At 36.5% G+C, this 25,677-nt stretch overlaps 1 protein-coding gene across 3 annotated transcripts in view; it reads right to left on the minus strand.

Moving 5' to 3' along the window:
- Positions 1–25,677, minus strand: part of LOC137656232 (protein MTO1 homolog, mitochondrial) — a 141,836-nt gene that overhangs the window by 47,359 nt on the left and 68,800 nt on the right. For all 3 annotated transcript variants that reach the window (XM_068390407.1, XM_068390409.1, XM_068390404.1), the window contains exons 6-9: positions 25,085–25,197; positions 7,629–7,774; positions 3,144–3,301; positions 2,709–2,872 (exon numbers count right to left, since the gene is read on the minus strand). In XM_068390407.1, the coding sequence (XP_068246508.1) occupies positions 2,709–2,872; positions 3,144–3,301; positions 7,629–7,774; positions 25,085–25,197 (581 nt within the window). The remainder of the gene's footprint in view (positions 1–2,708; positions 2,873–3,143; positions 3,302–7,628; positions 7,775–25,084; positions 25,198–25,677) is intronic.

Here is a 25,677-nt window from a genome sequence, read left to right on the forward strand (position 1 = left end):
TTGAGGGTACACTCGGGCACACTATTCTATCCTATTTCTATTCCTCTTGTTTTGTTAAGTTTTTATAGTTTATATAGATAAAAGCTCTAGCAAGCATGATGTAATCTAAGGAAGACAACATACAGCAAAACTTTTTTTTTTTTTTTATCAAAGCATTACGCAAACCAAATTCAATGCATTCCAGAGGCTAAATACCAAATTATTGCTAGATCTCTATTAAGGGATTCAGCCATCCCATATCTACATTCAGGAGATAGAATAGATGCAAAGAGAGTAGCATCATCTGCATATGCAACAAGCTTGTTTTCTAGGCCAACCCAAATGTCATGTGTATATAGTTTGAAAAGTAATGGGCCAAGAACACTACCCTAAGGAACACTAGATATCACATTCCTATAATCTCTATTGTGCCCATCAACAACACCTCTTTGTGATCTTTTACTTAAAAATTCAACAATGCTGCTAAGAAAATTCCCACCCACTCCCAAAAGTTTGATTTTGAAAACAAGGTTCTCATAACTAACAAAGTCAAAGGCAGCACTAAAATCAAGGCCAATCATACAAACTTTCTGACCACAATCAAGGGATTTCTGCATAGCATTGGAGATTGTAAGAAGGGCATCACATGCTCTAAGGCCTGTACAAAAGCCAAATTGCAAACTAGAGAATAGATGATTACCTACAGCAAACCTATATAGATATCATCAATAAAAATTATCTAAAGAGGTTCTCAATACATACTGTACAGTATATGTTTATGTAAAATTTTATAATATACAGTGATACCTCAAGATACAAAAGTTTCTGTATATGAAATATTCATGATACGAAATGAGATACGAAGATTTTTTTGCCTCATATTACAAAAAATTCTTCATGATAGGAAACGAGATACAGTATGAGATTCGCCAAGCCACCGAGAATAATCTTAAAATTTGTGCGCTGCCAAACTGTAAACTCGCTACCATTGTCACACTCTCCCATTGGTTATCTCTCTACTCTGATGCTAGTTACTACCGTAAGATCCTTCTCTCCTATTGGTCACCATCTATCACATCATGCATCTCCCTATCGGAGTTCCTCGACCATTTCGTTTCGACAGCGTTATCGTTCAGATTGAATTTGTGTTGATGATTTCACTTTCATGCTTTTAGTTACTATACTGTATCGTGTTGCTTTAGTCAACTCATATATCATTAACCATGGGTCCCAAGAATGTTACTGATGTTCAGGGAAAGACGAAGAGGATGCTTTCCATGGAGACAAAGCTGGAGATAATCATGAAGTAGGAGGCTGACATGCGGTTGAATAAGAGTGCTAAGGAATATGGCCGAAACATGTTGACGATAGGGACCATCCTTAAGCAGAAGGAAGCTATCAAAGCAGCAAAATCTTATAAGGACATGACTGTTATTTCGAGCAACATGAGCCACGTCCATGATGAGATGGAGAGACTGCTTTGCCTCTGAATTAAGGAAAAGGAAATCGCTGGAGACACGATCACTGAGACGATAATGTACCAGAAGGACAGCGCCATTTTTGGTGGTCTCATGCGTGTTCAGGCCGAAGACAATGCAGGAGAAGAGACATCGAAGCAGTGTTCTTGCGCAGTGTAATGACGTTTGCGGGACTCATTTCTGGAACACTTTAAAAAGCAGGCAGAAACAAGCTTCCTTGGATAGTTATTTTTTAACACTGCCAAAAGTAGGCCAAGAGGAAGCTCAAAGTTATCCGAAAAAACAGAGAAGTGGAAGTGATGAAGAAATTGATGAAATTTAGAAAGTACAAAACGTAAAGTAAAAGAATTAAAAAAAAAAATTAGAAAAAGGCAAAATAAAAAGAAATTTAAATTCAAGTTTTTCGTAAAGTTACGGTAAGTGTTAATGTGTTGCATAAAGTTACGTGTTCATGTTTTCTGCCACTTGTTAATGTTTTCTGCTGTCTGTCCTCGTCCTCTGTCACCACTTTCGCTTCGGACATCGCCTCACTCAAAAAGTAAGGTTCCATATTTTTGTTATTTTCCATTTATCTTTGCATAAATGTTCTAATAATTACTTCATTTACAGATATTAACAGTTAGGTTAGATATTGAATGATTCAAATGTACAGAATTTGGTTGTATTCCATTGTAATTAGTACTGTATACCCTTATTATAAAATCTAATTTAGTGTTTTTATTGGGCTTGGAACTTATTAGGAGATTTGCATGTAAAACGTGACTCATCATACGAAAATATCACAATACGAAAGCCACTCCAGAACGAATTAATTTTATATCTAGAGGTATTACTAGTAAAAGCTAAGAGGCTGGGCAACAAGATGGAAGAAAGAACAGTAGAACAGAGGTGTAGGCAATTGAAAAAGACATAAATCACAGTTCTAAAAAATTTAATTTGAAATAAAAAAAAAATCCCTAAAATTTTAAATGAGTTGCATGTACATTTGATGAAGAGCCACTAACAATGAAAATATCTGAATGGGAATAATACTAAGTCCTTGGCAGCCATGTTATGAGTTTTTTTAGGGTGTTGCTTCATCCAATAAAATTTGTACCAAGATGGCATTGGGATATGGATTTGTTAAAATGCAAGATATAAATACAGGTACTACATAAATCACTTCAATACAATCAAACATATACCATGTTTAGTCACATTACTCAATGGAAGACAAGGGAGGAAATTTAAAGAAAACTTTGCATTTGATACCTTTGCTGCAGCATTAATTCCAGCTATGATCCCTTGGGCTGCAGCTTCTTCATAACCAGTTGTTCCATTTATTTGGCCTGCTAAGAACAGCCCTGATATTCGACATGTTTCCAACTGTGGTGTAAGTTCTCTAGGATCTACAAAGTCATATTCCACACCATACCCTGAGAGAAAAAAGTATATATTTATCATCAATATTGCATTACTAAAATTAACTCAAAGAAAGCTATATTAGTCAAAAATTTACTATTTTAGAGAAAAAAGCAAGAAAATTGAAAAATATAAGAAATCTATAAATATTTATAATTCACTCTAATAATAACATATATAATCAAACTGAAGAAGAACTCACTATCGGATCATCATGAAAATTTTAAAGTTCAACACGTATTTCACTCAAAAAATATCATCACCACAGAATTAAGCAAAATATACCTGGTGAAACCATTTCACAATGTTGAAGCCCAGGAATAAGCCTGAGCAAAGCTTGCTGGTGTTCAGCTGGCATAGTACATGACAAACCTTGTGGATAAATAAGACTGCTATCTAACCCCTCTGGCTCTAACCATACTTGGTGCTGACGGCCTGCAAATCTTGGGAAATAAAATAAGTGGAAAATTCATTAGAGTAAACGACAAATTCATAACATAAAAAAGGAAAGTACGTACATTTTATATGAGTATTTTCATCCAGTGAACGCAAGTTTTCAAGAACAAAAATGTCATAATACAGTCAAACCTTATCATTAATGCAGTTATGTAGCATACGCATGAAAATTCTAAAAAATTGATGCACCCTTAATGGCACTCACAGATTCCCTATTTCTTCATGTAATTATAAAAACTTGTTTATCTCAGGCTTTAGAGAAAAGATAAAAAGTAATAGTATTAATAGTTACATACATTAAGTACAGGAAAGCATTCAAAGTTATATAACAGTAATAAGAAAATTAAAAAACCCTTATTTCACAAGGGGGTAAAAACTTCACTTATATATTATACCAACATCAATTTACTCTCCACACTTATATCACTTAGAAAGCTGAGTTGTACTTAGTCTTATATAACTCAATGCTTTTTTATCTTTTCAGCAAAAGTGTACTGTACTGTATTCACAAATATACGATTATAATTACAAGTTAACTGAAAATACACAAAAGCATTAAGTTATATACATCAAAATACAGCACAGCATACTCAGTTATATAACTGGGGATAGGAATATGAGACTGATAATTATGAAGAGAGTTTTGCAGCCCTTGTGTAATACTGGAATGACTGTCTGCCTTTTCTATCAATGCCTGTTCAGTATTCAGCTGTGGAATTCTAAAGCCTTACCACAAATTTATGTCAAATCCACAAATAGTAAGACAGACTGTAATCCAGTCACACCTTCCTGTAGTAAAAAAAAAAATCAAACAAGGTTGTTTTGTCAAAGGAAAATCCTAGTTTTTGGAGGTATTATGTAGTCCCCAAGGTCTTTCCTGTTAGGTTAAAACAGGGAATCCCAGATAAAAGGATATACCAAAGAATTATCCTCTTCTCTGCTATAGGGCCAAGGTATCAACACACAAGACTGGATTCAGTACTGTATGTATAAGAAAGACACTCAAGTTCAGGCTCTCTAAAAACTCATCACAGCACCTATGAAAAACTTAAATTTTAATAAAACTTTTTATTTCTATACTCACCTGATGTTCATATTGCTTTGTTCTCAAAGCTCGACTTATATCAATGCTACCCAATAAATCTTAAAAATTCCTGTTTCTATAGGCTTCTTGCTCACTGAAGAGTTGGTAGACAAACCTCATATATTAAGCCTCACAAAGGCTGATAAGGCTGCAGCACCCTGCTCACATAAGCATCACCTCAAGAATTGGGAGCATAATAACCTTGTACTCCATTGGTTTTGGATGTGGTCAAGTGATGATGCAGGTCTGGAGACACTGTAAGGTCTGCCTTTTCACCACTGGTTCGTGGACTTCCTCGGTATTACACATCAAGGGATACCCAAAGCCTACTTTAAAACCATGCACAAAAAAAGACCTTAATTTAGTACTAGATTGGTAATAATCTGTCTAGTAGAGTAACAGGTTTACTCACTAAACAGGAACTTGAAATATCATCCTTATTCTGCATTTTGGATAGTTTATTAACTTTAGCCAAAATTAACTATGTAGTGTACCTGGTAGTTAATTTGGCATTATTAAATAGTTTAACTTTAACTTGAATACCAAATTACAGCAATCTTTCCAATAAAAATTTTATAAACTATATAACACTTCAAATGACTGATGTGTATGACATAGAAAGACATGTTCAACCGTGTTAGTCACTAAACCTTATATTTACTTTATTAGAGAAAAAACTGATATGGGTTAATGGTTGGATTTGTACAATAACAGTACATCCAGCAATTCAAACAAGATAAAAAATCAAACAGATTTATTAAATCTTTATGCAAAAAGAAAACCAGTAGTCCAAGGGAAACATACAAATCAATAATAGATATATAAGAAATAAAATATTTAGATTAACATTTCGGCATATAAGAGAGAAAGAAGCAATTGTTTAGTGGCACTTAATTAATGAGAGAAGAGAAATAAGGTCCCAGGATACCATCTGTCTGTTGCCTCATAAGAGTGGCTAGAAATGAGTGAGTGTGATCATTGCACTGCATAAGGGCATAAGAAAATAAAGAATTTGAGGCTCTATAAGAGGATCTTTAACATGGGATAAACTGAGTGCCACCAGAATTGTTAGTGAACTGGACAGTAGGAACATTAATTACCATTTAAGCATATTGGTTAGGGTTCGAAATAAGGTAGGTTAAGCCTGAAATATTACTCTGAATCTAGAACTAATTGGATTTCTGAGGTACACAAAAAGGTGTTAATGGCATTAAATTCCCAATTACTGTATTATCATTATTATTATTATTATTATTATTATTATTATTATTATTATTATTATTATTATTATTATTATTATTATTATTATCATAATTATTATTATTATTTTTATTGCAGTATCATTATTATCATCATTACTAGCTAAGCTACAACCCTAATTGGAAAAGTTTAGTGATTAAACTTTTTTTTTTTTTTTTGGTGCTTGTGTCCTCGCAGGACATGGAACAGACACTTCGCTCTTGCTTTGCCTTCAGAAGCTCGTCTTGGCAAAATATTGTTCTTCAAAAGGAAAAAAATAACCCAGTGAGGAAAGGAAATAAAGGATTAAGCAACTACAAGATAAGTAATCAACAATTAATATAAAATATTTCAAGAACAGTAGCCAGATCTTTCATATATAAACAGAAGAGCTTCCAACCTCCCTTGGGGTGTGACAATCACTACGGGGAACTCCACACACCACAAGACTGAATCATTAGGGGAACTCCACACACCATCAGACTGAAACCCCCTGATGTAGATCCAAGACTTCTATGCTCCTACCACATACTCCTCAGGGACATATCAAGAGGAATATGCACAGAAGCCACAGTAGCATGTGCACTATACGAAAGAAAGAAAGAATACTTCCTCGGTGTCGTCTTGGGTGTTCCCAACACCAACCTCAGAGAAGGCTCAACACTCTTCCTTTTGAAAGCATGAGCTTGCCACTACACAGGAGGCCTTGATCTGCACTTGGCACATGGGGATGATTGTAAACAATCATGTCCCCCACAGGAAGTGCAGAGAGAGTCTGGATCTAGAACAAGTATTAGCCCTAAACCAGTTGCCACAAGCATCCTTTCTCAGCAAGTACAAATCCCTTGCTTTACATCCATTATCAACAGTCAGCAATTACTTCTGAAAATAAAAGAAAAACATCAAAGCCCTTGGTTAGGTCACAACATTAGGTCTGTGCTCATTGCAGCTGAAGACAAAAGTGAAGAGTCTTTGATAGCTACTAACCCATGCGCACCACTTGTTAACTACCTTGTTAATGAGTTCAATTGCTGTTCTTGCTCAGCTGAAGACAATCCCTATTTTAATGGATGAAAGATTTGTATATGTGTAGGGATAAATCTCTTTCATTACCACTATACAATCACAATTAAAATCACAAAGAATTGCCTAGTTATAGTAGAATGTGCTCATGAAACAGTGGTGTTCAGGTGCAAGGGAAAGTAAGATTGCAAAAAATATTATTCAATGTAACTTTTATACCATTTGGGTATAGCGTTATTAGGTATCAAGCAATTACACCTTCAATACCTGTAAATTACACCATTTCCTAAAACCTTTAGACAGTTGAATATTTTGTGAACCTGAGGGCATTATAAACAATGGTTGTGATTCTTATAGTGATTCATTGTAACTGTTTGTATTTAAAAGCTTTCAGTATAGTAAACATGGAAAATATTTGGACAAGTTTAGTGTATGACAATGAATAGTCTTCTAAAACTTAAAGGAGAAAGAAAAAAAAATATCCTAGATAAGTTCACCTGAATGAAATAAAATAATGTTTCTGTATAAAAATGCATGCCTTTATCGATTATGTTTTCTTTATTTAAAATAGAGGGTATTTAATGTAAATATATTTGAAGCAAAAATATAGATAAATGGAATGGGTGAGTTACGATCACTTGAAATTCAACCATATGTTTTCTGTTGAGTATTGTTGAATTTCCAATACATTTGTCTTTATATCTACAATGTTCAAGGTAGAATGCAATCATGTTGTATAACCAGGGTTAGCCATATATAGAGTTATAAATTCAGAAGGATATTATCCACAACTTACAAATCAACAGTTATGGGGTCAGAGTAGTCTTAAAATTAAATCCTAGGGATTAAAAAATTTCATGCTTTCTTAAGGGTCCTAAAATACACCTATAAATACAGGGAACCTATGTATACTGTATATGAAAGGATTTTGTCCAATACTACGTGATACTTTACATATGATTTCTTACCTAAGAACTTTTGATTCAATTGAAGGGCAGTAACGAGGACCAGTTGTTTCTTCTTGTACATGACGATTTTGATGCAATGTTTCATGTACAATGGTCTCCACTTCTGGAGTTGTGTACGTTAGATGGCACATCAGTTGGTCTGTAGGCTGTGGAAACAATTTTTAATTCCCAGAGTACCACACAATACTCACCCAGTCTCACTAAAATTTTATCAATAAACTTCAGGCATTTTATTGTCACGTTTGTATTTCCTTATTTTTTATCTCTTGGATATAAAAGTGATTTTTTTACTTTCAAATCTTTTGTAAATCTTATACAAAAATCCTAACTTAAAAATTAAAAATTCAAGACCGGTTATGCATATAGTGCATTACTCAAGTACAGTATACTAAACATTTTCATTCACAAAATAATTATAGCTAAAAAGGAATTTGCCTATAAAACTTCCCATTTTTTCTTATAAAACTTGAGTTTTTAATAACACCAAATTTTTTTTTAATCTTCAAAATATCTTTATTAAAAACAGGTTCAGATATTTCCTCTCAAGCTAAATCTGACAAGATACTCACAAAGTTGGGTAATTTTTAAACAGTAACATGAAATGCTTTAAGTATTAACCCTGGATAGGTACGCTCCTCGGACACCCCTTTAAGGGTATACTCGGACGCGAACGACCCCGACGCCAAAAAAAATTCTTAAAAAATCAGTTTTTGCAGTAACCTCCTTTTTTCTTTTGCCAAAAAAAACTTCAATGAATGCTTAAAACAACTGTAAAGATAAATACTACTCATCTGCAGAAAAACTATTTATTATAAATATTTTAAAAAATTAAGTAGAAAAAAAAAAGACCTGACATAAAAATTCATAAAAAAAAAGTTTATACATATATACACAAATCCTTTTAGGAATTGATTCTTGAATGTTTAGGACACATCTTGATGTATTTTGGATGAAGTCAGACCCATAGAGATGAAGATCTGAAATGAGAAAAAAAGGGTAACTTTTTTTGGCCAAAAAAATTTGTCCAAATTTCATGAATTTTTTTGGGTACCCAAATGAAATAGGAAGTGGCTAATTTTTTTAGGGAATAAACATATGTTATCCTAAAATAGAAATATGTAAAAAAATCTTCATTATTTTGTAAATTACATTTATATCAGGGGCCATATCTAAAGGTAATTTTTTGAGTACTTAGAAATTTCGTAAAAAAATACATATATTTAATATATAATATGATATTTATGCAGGTAAAAATATACCAAAATATCACAAATTCTATAGGGAACAAGAATATATATAGATAGGGCAGCTTACGCTTCGGATATGTCCACAAAATGGCCGCCAACCACACTGACTCAGACTCCCTAATCTGCCACTTGAAATGTAGGAAGGGTATGTCAATTTCAAGGTGTTATTTACTAATCTAATTATTATTGGATATGCATAAAAATTGTATGGTGGGTTGCTGGATAATTGTCGATTATTTTACGACTATAAAATTAAAATTCTGACCCAAAACAATTTTTTTGAAGGGAAATAAAATCGAAAAAAAAAAAAATGTAAAACAATATAATATTTTAGCTAAAAAAATTTGATGATATTCAATCAAAAAAGAAGTAAACAAAATTTTCCGACAAATAAACATCTAGAGGAATCATTAATCTGTGATAGTTCCTTAGTACATAGTAATTTTGAAAGAATTGGGAAAAAACGAAAAAATGGCAATCACCGGAAAATCGAACACATACCTATATATACGCCATATCTGGCTAAAAAAAAGATAGGCATGGGTAGCCAGATCATCTAGAAACACTTTCCAACACTATAAAAATATAAGTTTTGCGACACTACTTGCCAATTCCTTACGGTAACATGACTAAGCAAAAAAATGCAAAACAAATAAAAAGGGGCACTCGCGGAAAAATGGCTAACATTCTAATATACGGCATTTCAGAAAAAAAAAAATTCAGCCACGTGCTAGGCAAACCATCAAGGCACATTTTCCGACAAATAAACATCTAAATGAATCATTACTCTGTGATAGTTCCTTAGTACGTAGTAATTTTGAAAGAAATGGGAAAAAACGAAAAAATGGCAATCACAGGAAAATCGAACACATACCTATATATACGCCATATCTGGCTAAAAAAAAAAGATAGGCAGGGGTAGCCAGATCATCTAGAAACACTTTCCAACACTATAAAATTACAAGTTTTGCGACACTACTTGCCAATTCCTTACGGTAACATGACTAAGCAAAAAAATGCAAAACAAATAAAAAGGGGCACTCGTGGAAAAATGGCCATTCTAATATACGGCATTTCAGAAGAAAAAAAATTTCAGCCACGTGCTAGGCAAACCATCAAGGCACATTTTCCGACAAATAAACATATAAATGAATCATTACTCTGTGATAGTTCCTTAGTACGTAGTAATTTTGAAAGAAATGGGAAAAAACGAAAAAATGGCAATCACAGGAAAATCGAACACATACTTATATACACGCCATATCTGGCTAAAAAAAATATTGGCATGGGTAGCCAGATCATCTAGAAACACTTTCCAACACTATAAAAATATAAGTTTTGCGACACTACTTGCCAATTCCTTACGGTAACATGACTAAGCAAAAAAATGCAAAACAAATAAAAAGGGGCACTCGCAGAAAAATGCCCAACATTCTAATATACGGCATCTCAGATAAAAAAAAAGACATGCACGTGTTAGCCCAACCATCAAGGCACACTTTCTAACACATAAACATGAAAAAAAAATCAATAATATACGGCAATTCCTTACTACGTAGTAAATTTTTACAAATATTGAAAAAAAAACCGAAATTGGCAACCGCAGTTAAATACCCAATATACCAATAACTACGTCGTATCTGACAAAAACAAAATCACGCATGGGTAGCCAGATCATCTAGACACACTTTCCAACACTAAAAAAGCAAAAGTTTTATGACACTATTTGGCAATATCTTACGGAAAAATGACTTGGCAAAAAAATGAAAAAAAATGAAAAAGGGGCACTCGTGGTAAAATGCCCGACATTCTAATATACGGCATCTCAGATAAAAAAAAAGACATGCACGTGTTAGCCCAACCATCAAGGCACACTTTCTAACACATAAACATGAAAAAAAAATCAATAATATACGGCAATTCCTTACTACGTAGTAATTTTTACAAATATTGAAAAAAAACAGAAATTGGTAACCGCAGTTAAATACCCAATATACCAATAACTACGTCGTATCTGACAAAAACAAAGTCACGCATGGGTAGCCAGATCATCTAGACACACTTTCCAACACTAAACAAGCAAAAGTTTTACGACACTATTTGGCAATATCTTACGGAAAAATGACTTGGCAAAAAAATGAAAAAAAATGAAAAAGGGGCACTCGCGGTAAAATGGTCCTCGTGGTGATGAACGACATTTTAACTAAAAAAAAAATCATGCACATGGTAGCCAAACAATCCACCAAGACTTTCCACAACTGATAACCTATACAAGTTGCACCATTCTACGACAATTTCATAATACGTAATAACTTTGATAATTATGCAAACTACCGTAGAAGGGTAAACTCGGTCGCGCTCGACCCCGACGCATCTCAGAAATCAGGGAAGGAGTACAGCTACAGCAATGCACATCTGGACACTACTAGAGCGTGTAGGGGAGACACCTCCTGCAGGTCGATCACCCACAAATTCAGTCACGGGGGTGAGTCACGTGAGAAAAACCTGTTTTTTTTTTACGCTCGGGGTCGCGAACGACCCATCGTACCTATCCAGGGTTAAAACATGGCCACAAGTTGAACCTACAGTCAGCCCTCGCTTTTCGAGGGGGTTAGGTAACAGAGACAGGCGCGAAAAGTGAGAAGCCGCGAACACCTGCTGCCCTAGGGTGGGGCAGCTCATAACCTACCAACTCGCCAGCCATTATCTACCTGATGTTGACTAACACACTAGGTAACCCACTGTACTGCACTAGATATTTTTTCCTCTGCTTTCTATCATGGTATTTTAGTTCTTTGTACTTTTCAGGTGTAATTGTACATTAGTACGACTTCAGTATAAGGCAAGATAACTAACAAACCCAAAATCCTCACCATGATTCATAAAACTATTCAATGCCACACCACGCTTATGTATACATTTCAACAAAACATTTGTTTGTATCTAACAACACTCGATGATACTGTAGAGTAAAAAAAAAAGCCCCTTATAGTTGATGGTTGAAATGTACCAGAAATTGATATTAAAAGTAGAAAAAGCTTTAATGGAGAACAATTATCTTTTTAAAAGTCAGGATTTTTTAGAATGGATATCTGCTTAAGCTTGTCAGTCCGAGCTGACAAAATCGAATTTCGTGTTTTAAGGTTTTGTTTACAGTAAAATACTGTATTACACTATCACTAGTTTTTTTCAATAAGTGTATGGATATTTGTCCTACCATAAGTGAAAAAAATAAGATAACAAAACATGACCAAAACATCACTAAATGTTTACAAAGAGAGAGAGAAAATCTTCTCTTTTAATTGTAATACCTATTCCTATTTTTTATCATCATTGTACATTATATATATTGAATATCAAATATTACTTAAATATAATGTATGTATGAACTTCTTTTAATCATCTTTTATTATTGTATTAGAATTACTGTATAAAGGGTTTATCACTGAATAATTTATGTGTGTTAGCTATAAAGTTGTGCTGTTCTGCTTTGAGCAGTTGGTTTGAAAACATCGCTCCGCGAGAGTAATTATCACGAAACTGCGCGTATGTAATTTCTAATAAATATGTTATACGATATTCTGTATCACAAATGACAGAACACGCAAAAAGCGAACCGGCAAATAAGAAGGCCCAACTTTATCTCAATTTCAGCACACTGTCCCCCTCTTTCAACTGGGCTAACTTCCAGATAAACAGCTAAAACTTTAAATGGTAGAAAGTTGAAGAGTTTCTTAATGAACACAGTACTGTACTGTTAGCTATATTTTTTTGGTCAAACCAGAATACTGTTGAGCACTGTACATATAAAATTTCACTAAGCTCTTTATCATTCATTACTTTGCCATCAGGATATTAAGGTTAAGTATATTTTCAAAAAGGATTTTGTTAACAAAGTTACATGTCTGTTTTGTAAATTACATTTACAGTACAGTAAATACCTGATACTAATAAAGCTGCAATCCTAAGTAATTTCTTAGTAATACATATCAATCTATTGATTTATTCAACCTTCCCTTACTTCAATGCATGAAGAGTTGATAAGAAAAAAGGGAGGAAAAAAAAATACCAGTAAGTAAAGAAAACACAGTACCTTCACCATATTGCAGTTCACTTATCACACCTGCAGTACATTACGGATTTATAAATATTCTAAGTGAATCTATATCATGGAATTCCACAAACCAAAGTGTTCTAAATATAAAAAATAAGGCCCTGCTGCCAGTGCATTGGAAGCACAAAAAAAAGCACTGACATTGGATTGGTATCATCAATGTGTCATCCCAAAGTCAATCTGTATCTTGCCCAAAAAGGCCTTGATTTTAAAGTGCTTCTTCTAATGGACAATGCTGGACAGAACATGATCATCCTGTATCATAAGGGCGTAGAGGTAGAATTCTTACCAGAAAACACTACATCACTGATTCAGCCCCTGGATCAAGGTGTTATTTGTGCATTCAAGGCACTTTACATGCAAAACTCCCGGCAACCTCTGGTATTCTAGGCATGTGGTTGGTAACTTCTCGCTGAAGGAATACTAGTAAGGGTACACCATTGCAATGTGTTTCCAAAATATTCAGCAGGCAATAAAGTAGATGAAGAAAGAAATACTCAATGCTTGCTGGAAGAAAATGTGGCCAGAAATATTCAACGACGATAAAAGATTCTCTTCTGTCAAAATTCACCACTCTGCAGTGGATAAGGCAGTGAGGCCTGTGAAATTCTTAGGAGGAGATGGCTTCAGAGATATGACTGCCAGCAATGTAAATAACCCGATCAAGGCCCATTCAGATCTGTTAATGGATCAAGATCTGACAGAGATAATGAAGTCCACAAGTGAGGATGAAAAAAAGCTTGAAGACCCAAGGGAAGATGAGAAAGTTAGCTTAACACTAAGGGAAGTGAGAAAGTTAGCTCAACACTAGGACACCTATCAACTCTACCCAAAACAGCATAAGAGCTTTAGACAATGACCAAAGATTGGGACCTTCAGATGATTCGTGTGTTGGATTTCAGAAATGCAATGGACAGAGCCATGGACATTTATAAAAACATCCTTTTGCATAAAAAAGGCAGTCAGCAACTGCTGATCATCATGTTCCTTATCTGCATAAAATAGAAGACACGTCAGCAAAAATAAAGGCTACTTAGTTGGACAACAACAACAATAAAGACGTTGCAGCACCTAACAAAGTGTCTGCTGAAGTGGTGCTTTCAGAAGCGCATTACCAGTACTGCACAGCTAATCATCATCATCATTAATCAAGTTAACATGTCTTCTCGCTGGTGAGTTCTCTGTTCTAGCCTTACACAGGAAAGTCCTTATATATCACACAGCACTTTAACTTGAAAAATAAGTTTTTCCTTTGCCAAAACTCATTTTCTTCATTTACATATGTATAATGTCTACAGTACAATTAGGTTTTAGCTTACAAAGTTATTGTGAGTGTACAATGGATTTACAGTACAGTATATGAGTTTTGGGAGAGCTTTTAAAAGCTTAAGTTTATAGATAAAAAATAAGAAAAATTGAAAAATAATTTTTACAAATTATATCATAGATTTCTGTATCTACTATGCGTTCTTAAGCTATAGTGAGGGACCTGGAACATAACACATGAGATAGCCGAGGGATTACTGTAGAACAAATGTTATTGGGCACAACTCATTACCGCTGCTTGGAATTATGGAAATTCAAATTATTACATTTTTTTTGGGTTGGAGAAAGCCTATAATTCACGTTTTAAATACTGTTCTTAACGGAAAACAATTGATTTTATCACTAAAACATCCTTTTTTTATGTAAGCACATCCAGTCCCTTAAGCATCAGTTTTCTGACCATTTATTTACTTTTTCTTCAAGAGTTTGAGGAAAAGATATTCATTTTAGTTTCCCATCAAAACTTCTCACTAACACCTCATAAGAAGCTTTCAGTTTTCTATATTTTATGATAACATCATATGGTAAAATTTTGCTGTATGTTTTTCTACGTTATATTCATCATATTTATTTGTTTGCTTTTTCATATATTTATTTTTTTTTTTATGATTATGTTCAAAGATGTACAAGTATCAGAGATGAATAATTAAATATGAGTAAAGTGTAAGATTTGCCCAGAAAGTACAGTATGTAACAAGAGTATATTGTGCTAGCAACATTTTATTGATGTGTAAGCATTTGGTACATGAAACATATATATTTCTGGGTTTGAGGGAAGGAGTTCATGATTGCTTGGTAAATAACCCTGAAATATGATGATTATGTCCTCATGATCCCTATTCATGAGGTATAATTACCAGCAAAAGCCCATACTAACCCATAATAAAGTTAATCAGACAATTTCTATAAAAAAAACTTTGACGGCTGATTTCTTAAAACATGAAATTTTCAAAAATTTAAACCAATTTTTTTTTTATTGACCAATATTTGCCATTCAAACATGAAAAGACAGAAAATTTTATGCTCTAGAATTTAAAGAACAGTTTATGAAATTATAAAAACTGATACTGTATAGGAGAAATAGAAATCTTTACTATTATTGCCAATGTCCTTGGAAAAAAGGGATTTTGACGAAGGAAAAATCTATTTCTGGGCTCGACCTGTGTCGCTCCGTGAAATGCTCCTTATAGCACCATTTCTAAGGCATAAATATTGCAAAATATACCATAAAAAAAAGGGTTGCATGGAATGCCAGGAATTAACCCAGCTCGCTCACTTCTATGAGTGTTAGTATAGTTACTGGGGCGTGATAGAACCACGACCATAGATCCCTGACCAGTTAGACCTCTCCTTCATCATCATCCCCTGGAACTACGAGGTGCCGACCTACACCAGACTGCTGCCTTCTACGACGACTATCCTCCCCTCACCCCTACACCTCCCCACCCCCTTATCTTCATTCCTCCTTAGCACCAGCGAAGGTTCAGACGTGTATAAAAAATGAAGACCGATAAGAAAAAACTGTTTTATAATATTTTTGTTAATGAAATTATCTTTAAAATGGTTTCTAAATATTGAAAATCAGATAAGAAACAAAAATGTATAAAAGTTTGAAATGACCCCAAAATAACATTGTTTTAATGGGGCTGATTCATGCTTCTTAAATTTAATTTGTATTTTTCTTAACTATGCATGCCTGAGTCCTTGGAAATAAGGAAATGTCTTCTATAGAGCTAGAACAGCCATTGAATTTGTAAACGACAGGTGGTGAGCGTGTGTTAGTAGCTCCACCTCCCCCCCTCAGAAACTCTTAATTTCTGACCTTCGATTCAAGACTAAGAAAGGGGGCGGGGTTGAGTTGAGGTGGTAAGGTTACCTTTATAGGATTTTGGTTTGTATAGCTAGGAAAATACAAAGAACAGAACTTATAAAATTTATTTGTTCTTACTTGTAGACAAACCTTTCATCCTTTAAAGTATGGAAACTTACTGACTGGTGAGTTGGAAATTTTTTTTCTTTGGAAATATCAGTCTGTCTGTCCTTTATGGTAGCAAAGAAGATGACTCCAGAAACTCCCTATATGTCTAACAGAGGGATAAATAGGCTGATACCACTGGGCCTATACAAAAAGATTGGTATGTGTTCAAAGGAAGGATCCCTTCCCAGGAGGGCGAGAGCTGTTCGGAATAATATAGTTGGCGTATGATGATTAATGGGTTCATAAATATTCCATCATCCTCCTCCTGGTCTAGGGAGGATATGGGCAATACTTCTCTAGATTCCAAAGAATGGAGCTCAGAAATATAGCTTACCAGCATCAAGTCAGATCTAGTGAATAACTTTGTTTCACTCCCAAGAGAGGGAAAAGAAAAAAGGAAGAGGAGCCAATCATTCTACCTTTCATTCTAGACTTATATCTAAACGTTGTCATAAATAAGATACTTCCTGTTCTGTCTCGGAGCTGGGGTGGGTACACAACTATTTGAGCAGCCACACCATAAGACCAAGCACATACGTGTCAAGGGATTTGTGGGTATGCTCCCATGGGTAAAAGGCCATGAAGGTTGTTTGATGTTTCCACACTATATCCTTCAACACCTGGCTAACTGCAAGATACCTCCTTAAGGCTAGAGTGAAGACTATACCCCTAACTTAGTGAGCCCTGTTCCTAGCTGATATTTCAATCCTCTCAGCAGTTGAGGAGTACACTTTACAGATAGTCTTACAAAGTTATAAGAAAGTCTTAGACCTGGGATTGTGCACCAGGAGGTTGGGGGTTTTGGTCACAAACTCTGGTACAAAACTAAAGGTGACCTCCTTCCTATCTATCAGTGTGGGTGACTATATATGAGAGACCTTGCAACTTGCCTACTCTCTTCGCCAATGCTAAGGCTAGCAAAAAGAAATCCTTAAGAGTCGGATCCCTGTCTGACGATCTTCTCAAAGACTTGAACAGGGTATGCATAAGAGCCTTGAGAATGAAGGTTACATCCCACTCTGGGGGCCTGAGGTCCCCGGGTAAGTAAGACTGCTTTAAAGCTCCTCAAGAGCATAGACAACACCCACATGGAGGAGAGGTCTATCCCATCAGTCGAAAAACCAAACTCAAGGCTGAGATGTAACCTTTGACATCCATGACTAAGCAGCACTTCTCTCAGCAAGGAAGACAAGGAAATCAGCAATAAGGGCTAGAGATGCTACAATTAGAGAAGTTTACCCTATACAACACCAAATGCAGAATATGGCCCACTTTCCCTAGTAGACAGCGGCAAAGGCCCATCGTTAGTATCCAGATATCTCCTGTGCAGTGCCTCGCAAAATGTCTTTCACTAGGAGATGCTGGAGACTCGGTTCCAGCGTTTTCATTGACTGCTGGTACCTCTGAAGGTGTGGCTGAATGAGAAGTGTGAACCATTGGGGTAGTTCTCACAAGACCTCAACTATAAGTGCTAAAAAATTGGGATACCACTTGGCATGTGGCCACCTGAGCACCTCCATGGTCATCCTGAGTCATGGTGTAATTAATACTTGATCAGCGGGCAGATCAGGTGAACAAAGGAAAGGCGTAAATGTCCAGGTGATCCCATGGGTGTTTACGGCATTCTCAAACATAGCCCATGGATCTGGAATAGGGAAACAAAACAAAGATATTCCTGTTTAGTCATGTGGCCAACAGGTTGATCCCTGGTGAACCCCACAGAGCAAGAAGCAAGGATGTAGGAACCACTCTGACCCTACTACAACCTGTTCCTCGTGACCGAGCATGTCCTCTAGTACACTCTACACCCAAGATGTGCATCAGTTTTGTCAGCTCGCAGAGGGGGAGCAAAACCGTGCCACCTTGTTTGTTGACATAAGCCAACAAATACTAAATACTACCAAGTGCCTCCTCAAATATCCTTGGATTCCTTGCAGCACTAGAAAGGTTCATTGCATTTCTTGGACATGGATGTGCAGATGCTTCCCTTCTGACCACACTCCTGAGATAACCAGGTTTCTCAGGTGGGTACCCCACCCCTACTTGGATACATCTGAGAACAGTTGCATGTATGGAGGCAAGAAGTTGAGTGGGACTCCCCTAGTGAGGTTTGCCTCATTTAAATGCTCAACTGGAACAGGAAGGTAAGGATAAAACCTGAAGGTAATCATCTATTCCCTAGTTTTCAATTTGGTTTTCGGAAAGGCCTTGGAGCATGTGATGCCCTTCTTACAATCTCCAATGCTGTACAGAAATCCCTTGATTGTGGTCGGGAAGTTCGTATGATTGGCCTTGATTTTAGTGCTGCCTTTGACCGTGTTAATCATGAGGCCCTTGTTTTCAAACTGAAACAGTTGGGAGTGGGTGGGTCGTTTCTTAGCATTATTATTGATTTTTTAAGTAGTAGATCTCAAAGAGTTGTTGTTGATGGGCACCATAGTGAGTATAGGAATGTGATATCCGGTGTTCCACAGGGTAGTGTTCTTGGCCCATTACTTTTCATACTATATACACATGACATGTGGTTTGGCCTAGAAAATAAGCTTGTTGCATATGCAGATGATGCTACTCTCTTTGCATCAATTCCATCCCCTGAATGTAGAACTGGGGTTGGTGAATCCCTTAATAGAGATTTAGCTAAAATTAGTGCATGGTGCAAATTATGGGGTATGAAGTTGAATCCTAACAAAACTCAAAGTATGATTGTAAGTAGGTCAAGGACGGTGGCTCCTCAACATCCGGATCTCAGTATTGATAATGTTTCTTTAAATTTGTATGACTCTTTCAAAATTTTAGGCGTGATTCTTGACAGCAAATTTACTTTTGAGAAACATATAAGGTCTGTGTCTTCTTCAATTGCACAAAAAATTGGCTTATTGAGAAAGTCTTTTAAGATATTCGGTGATCAATCTATTCTGAAGAAGTGTTTTAATTCTTTTATTCTGCCTTGTTTTGAGTATTGTTCTCCTGTCTGGTCTTCAGCTGCTGATTCTCATCTTAATTTGTTGGACAGCAACTTACGGTCTATTAAATTTCTTATTCCTGATCTAGATATTAATCTCTGGCACCGTCGATCAATTAGTTCATTATGCATGTTGCATAAGATTTTTCATAACTCTGACCATCCTTTACATTCAGATCTCCCTGGACAATTCTATCCTGTTCGTAATACTAGGCAGGCAGTTAATTCTAATAGCCAGGCCTTCTCCATCATAAGACTCAATACTACGCAGTACTCTAGAAGTTTTATTCCAGCTGTTACCAAGTTGTGGAATGATCTTCCTAATCGGGTTGTTGAATCAGTAGAACTTCAAAAGTTCAAAGTTGGAGCAAATGCTTTTTTGTTGACCAGACGGACATGAGTCTTTTTATAGTTTATATATGACATTTTTGTTGTTGACGTTGTTAATAGTTTATATATGATATATTTCTTTTGACATTACATTTTTTAGAATGATTTATTGTTAATTTGTTCTCTTCAGTTATTTATTTCCTTATTTCCTTTCCTCACTGGGCTATTTTTCCCTATTGGAGCCCCTGGGCTTATAGCATCTTGCTTTTCCAATTAGGGTTGTAGCTTGGATAGTAATAATAATAATAATAATAATAATAGAAGCTAACCAGTGATCCTTATGCTGCCATGTCTATCTGCATGCCCAAGTACTTCAACCTCTGCTTGGGTAGGAGATTCCCCTTGTGAAAAGAGGTTACAGGCAGTCCTGATTGAGGTCTAGGAAAAGATCAGGAGGCCCTCCTTTCCTTGAGTTTGACCATAGATCCCTTTGAAGAGCCAAGGCCCTTGAAAGAGACTGCACGCTGGATCAAGGAGTTCTGTGGATCAATTCTCTACTACTCCACTGCTGCCTGCACGTAACTCCTTAGAAAGAGGGGCGTTACCACCAACAGCATCGTGTATCATAGTGTCGGAGCTACATCTGAACCAACATGCTTTGAAAATTGGGACCACCAATGCATCCCTTCTCTTCAAAACCCAGGTGGCCAAGACAGCACAAGAACCTTGTACTTCTCCTGAGACTCCGTGGTTGGTAAGCCCTGAAACTTTGTAAAGTATGTCACTGAGTCTGACCACTGTTCAAACCAAGAGCAGCTTAAAGGAAGGTCATGACAGATGATTCCATGGCCAGAATCAGAGGCTAAGAAGGACATGTCTTCTGCCTTGAGTCTGTCCCTTTCAGGGAACATACTGAAGGATCAACCTGGAGAGGTGATGACACAACTTTCTCTGGCACATAGAACCTTCCTTGCCTCGGGAGTCAGGGGGCAAGATCTTGTTTGACAGACTGGAACCAAGAGAGTTCTCAGATCCCCAGACCTGATTCTCAATTTGATCCAAGGTGGAACTAGCCAGATCTAATCAGGGCAGCTCCAAGGATGGTCTTGACTCTTAAGGGGCACAAAAGTGCTGATCAATGACCAAAGATGTCCCCGGGGCGGAGGCAAGGTTGCCTCCCCAAGTCCATAAAACTCACAAAGGAGTGCACAAACATTCACAATGGAACACTCAAATTTCGAATTGTCTTTCTCCGTTGGTACCAGACCAAGGTCCAGTATAGTAGGCGCAAACAAATCCTTCGTACCCCCATACCCAGCCAGGATAGAGGGTGAGACAGATTGCTCTGAGGATTCATTTCCCCCCAAACAATATGAGCTCTCTGACCCAAGAACAGACCCAAACATGTAACTGGGAGCTAATGATGGTCCGGGATAGCCGGTAGCAGCAAGGGAAGAATCCCTGGCACTGATCACAGCAGAGAAAAAGTAGCAGCTTGTACTCTTCCCTCTGCTGATAAGGGGCAGAGAGATGGCTCCAGTTCCATGTCCATAGAAATGGGATACCTGCCCCATGCCCATAGGCACGGGGTACAAGCCCCCTATTGTCATGGGATAATGGCTCTTCCACTACTGGTTAGTGGTCTTCCTAGTCGGTTTACCAAAACTTTGTGACTCAAGAAGGTAGCAGGAGTCCACTGTCCAGGTAAGAAGGTTGAGGGACAGCACTGATGCCCCTCCAACAATTGGGCAACAAAAGTTGTATGGGGCTATACAACTCTGGCCGATCGGACTGAAGAGAGACTGGCCACAGCAACCGAAACACCTCGGTGCGGGGCTATAACATTGGGTTACGGTCTCAAGTGATGGATCACTGGGCTGGGAACCAACTGGGTGTAATCCAACCACCTAGAAAGAGGGGTGGCATTATAAAGAAAGGAAAAAGGCCTTACTGGAGATCTTTGACTTCTTCCTCTTCTGCTTCTCCTTATGAGAAGTGTCAGAATCAATGTCAGAAGACAAAGAGGAGGACGAGGAAAATGAGTTGGAGAAAGAGGAAAAAAACGAACATATTTCTTCCTCTTACCAACCCTTACCTCAGCCTCTCCAAGCAGAGGAGTCGAGGTCCGAGTAACCAACAACAATGACTCTCCCCGAAGGGATAAACCATACTGGCTGCTCCAATAGGGACAACATCACTGGGGAACACTGTGGCACAGACAAAGGGGTCACAGTGTGGAGGATTTTAATTTTTGTTTTATTTTCATCTTTGTTTTTTGGAGAGAGAGAGAGAGAGAGAGAGAGAGAGAGAGAGAGAGAGAGAGAGAGAGAGAGAGAGAGAGAGAGAGAGAGAGAGAGATGGGTAGTTAGTGTATCGATTGTTTGTTGTGAGAAAGACTGTTGGTTTAAATGAGATTGTTTGTTTATGTTTTTAGTTAGGTTACGACAGTGGTGAATGTCTTGGGTGAATGCTTATTTTGATTTGACTGCAGCTTAAGGCAGTTGCGTGTGTGAACGCTGGATTATTATTTTTCGACCAGCGTGGAAGTGATTATTTATATTCTGAGTAAGTACAATTTTGTTTATATTTGCTTGTCGTGATTGTGAATGATAGGAACAATTTACTATTTATCTTTGATTATAGTGCGATAGTTTAGTTAGTTAGGAGTGTTCGTAAGTGTTTTTCTTTTTTATTTCTGCAGGCCATGATTCCTCCTTGGATAAACTTACTCCTTTGGAGAGAGTTCACTTGAATGTGAAATTGACTGTTGATGACCTGGCTTGTTTAAGGAACTTGATTGTGTTAGAATGCTCTAGTGGCTTGACCAACTGTTGACGACCTGGCCTGTTTATTACAATTAAGATTTCGTATGATGCTGTTATTGATGATGATGATGATGATGATGATGATGATGATAATGATGATGATGATGACCACGACCCCAATCAGGGAAGTAGTTGTGGCAAATTGCCACCCAGTGAACTGTTAAACACATAGTTGTGTTAGTGTGCCGTAAAGACAGTCCGGCTTGTGTGTGGCGACAGTGTTGGTGTCCCATAATATTTATATAAGATAATTTATATATATATTTATTTTTGGTGTTGGTGTGCGGTGTAATTTAAGTTTGTTAGGGGGTTTTTTGTGTGTTTATTTGAATGGTGTTTATGGTATAGTTAGTGTAAAGTTTTTGATGCTGTTGATTCTAGTTTAAAGTGTTAAGTTTTGATTAGTTCAAAGTGTTTTTTGTGTGGATGGTTTATGATTTATTTTTAAGTATTAAGAAATATAGTTTTAAGGTTATGTTTTGTTTTGTTTTTGTCCTTTTGTCTAGAGTCTGGTTTTATAAAATGTAAGGGGAAAGTTTGTTTTGTTGAGACATTTGTCAGCTAGAGTGATTCAAGGGTGTGGGGGTTGTTTTTGCAACATCCCGCCACAAGAGGCATAGAGGAATAGGGCTATGGGGCCAGGAACCACATGCATTGGGGTCGGAGCAACCAGCATGGGGGTTGGGGTGGAAGAATCAAGGGTAATAAAGGAGGTGACACCAGGCACCAGGGATAGACGTACTGGGGACACTGGGAGCAAGGTAGCCTTAGCTACCAGCTCCCTTAACAAAGTCATAGAGATCTACCTGGCAGACCTAAGGAGTCCCAGGCTTTCCTTAGGTCAAAATAGTTGTTGGCTGTTTACACAGAAAAAGAAGAGGAGTTTCTAACCTCGGTCAGGGTGAGACGATCACTGAGGGAACCCAATACGACACCAGAACCTGAAAAACCCACAAACGTACATCCCAGGTCTCCTAGCTCCTGTCACATACTCCCCGTGGACCAAGCCAGGGGCGTATGCATGGACGCAATGGTAGTAATCAGACTCGATGTTGGATAGAAAAGTAATCGACTTCCTCGGTGTCTTGGACATTTCATTAAGACACCAGAGAAGGTTTAATTCTCTTCTTCTTTAAAACCAAAAACAAGTGCAGAGAGAGTGTGGATCTACAGCCAATTTTGCCATGAAGCAACTGCAGCATCCACCCTTTCTCCAGCAAGTACAGATCTCTTGCTTCACATTCATAATCTCAAACATCAACAGCCAACATTCACTTTCTGCAAATAAAAATAGAGATATCGAAGCCTTTGGTTAAGGCACAAAGAGTTGCAGCTAAAGACAAATGTGACATCCTGACAGGCAGTGGGGATGGGTCTACTTGCCCGCACTCAGCTCCTGTCGTTAATTACCTTATTAACAAATTCAACGGCTGTTCGAGCTTCACTGAAGAAGTTTCTCAATTTCAAAGGACAAAAGATTTGTACATGTGTAGGAACAAACTCAGTACAGTGGTACCTCATTATAGGAGTTTAATCTGTTCCAGAAATAAGCTCGCAACCTAACATGCTCATAAGCCAAAACAATTTCCACCATACAGTACAAAATAAAGGAAATTCCCTCAATGCGTTCCACATGTTCATATATATATATACATACAGTACACAATTCTAAAGGTTTTTAATGTCATTCAAAGACGTTATAAACCATAACATCCAAAAATTATACAAATTAATTATTCACAATAAAAAGGAAAATTATTGACCAATTAACTCAACCTTTACCTTTGAGGAGAGCCATGGCTGGCGAGGAGGAGGAGGAGGAGGAGGAGGAGGAGGAGGAGGAAGAACTTCGGGTAAAACATCATTATGTTTCTTTACTGAACGATATTCACTATCACTAAATGAATCCCTTAATTTACTCTTTATGGGGCAAAACTCACATGATCATGACATGAACACTGCATATGTGGTGTGCAGGCACCACAACTGATTTTGTGCTAGCGGAAAAGTTTTGCTTGCAGACCGATATGATCCTCGTATACCGATTTGAAATTTTCTGCTCGTATTCTGAGTTACTCATAACCCGAGGCATTACTATACTTATAGTAACCTGTGTGGTATTTCAAGTTTCAAAACTCATTCAATCATCTAGAGTTCTTTGGGAACTACTCAAACATTCAAAATATCAAAAGATATCTGGGTACAGTGAGGTATTCTTTAGTATAGCTGCCCAATAATTTCTGTTACTGCATTCAGTGTCACTAAAACAATGAACCTACTTTCAAAATGGTAATTGTCAGGGATAGTTTTAAAAAATTCCTTTTATAATTAAGTATACCTTCAATTAATAATTCTTTTAGAGCAAAAATTGTATTAAAGAGAAGAATGTATACCAAGTAAACATGAACAAAAGTCACCAGTATTCAGCAAATATTCAAGAGTAAATTTTTAGAAACTAGAATGAAGTCGTCATTTGAAAAGGATGGCACTTATATGACTAGATATAGTCATTGGTTTATACTTACAAAATTTAACATTAATTTCACAAAATACATTTACATTAATTTTACAAAATACATTTAACATTAAATTGAACTATCCAAGAGACTTGCAATAATTTCATAACAAACTATGAACTTTATCATAATTTCAAAAAGTACTGTACTTTACTTACATCTATCCACACTTTATCATTTAAAAAGGAGAATGGCATTGGAGGATCATCTGCTTCCTGAATTAGGCACTGAGAAAAGTCAACTGTATTCTTATCAATTCTTGGTGGTGTTCCTGGAATTTTACAAATAAATGACATCCAACAATAGATAAACATATAGATAAGATGATCTTCACAAGAAAAGACCAATAGTAAGTGCTATAAGCAAATTTATATTAAAAGGGATTATATAGTGATGATTAGTATATCAACCAGATAAGGGGTGTAAAGTTCACCCCATTATCAAATAAAGTACTGGACAGTATAATAAAGTTTTCTAATGTGCCCCTAATGAAGAAAATTAAAAAAAAATATTTTTCAGGCCAATACTCAACTCATGATCATAATCTATATGCTTTAAAGACAAACCCTATTGACATTAAATAAAAAAAAACAAGTTTGCTCTGGATATTATACTAGTCCACCTTGAGTGATGCATCGTTACCATTGGGTGTCATACTAATTAGCATTTATTGACAAATCTACTTTCACTGTTGCTTGTTAGCCCCCTGGATATGGGGAGATAAGACAGTGTATACAGCATATGCTTACTG

This window comes from Palaemon carinicauda, chromosome 1, assembly GCF_036898095.1.
Source record: "Palaemon carinicauda isolate YSFRI2023 chromosome 1, ASM3689809v2, whole genome shotgun sequence".
Taxonomy (NCBI): Eukaryota; Metazoa; Arthropoda; class Malacostraca; order Decapoda; family Palaemonidae; genus Palaemon; species Palaemon carinicauda.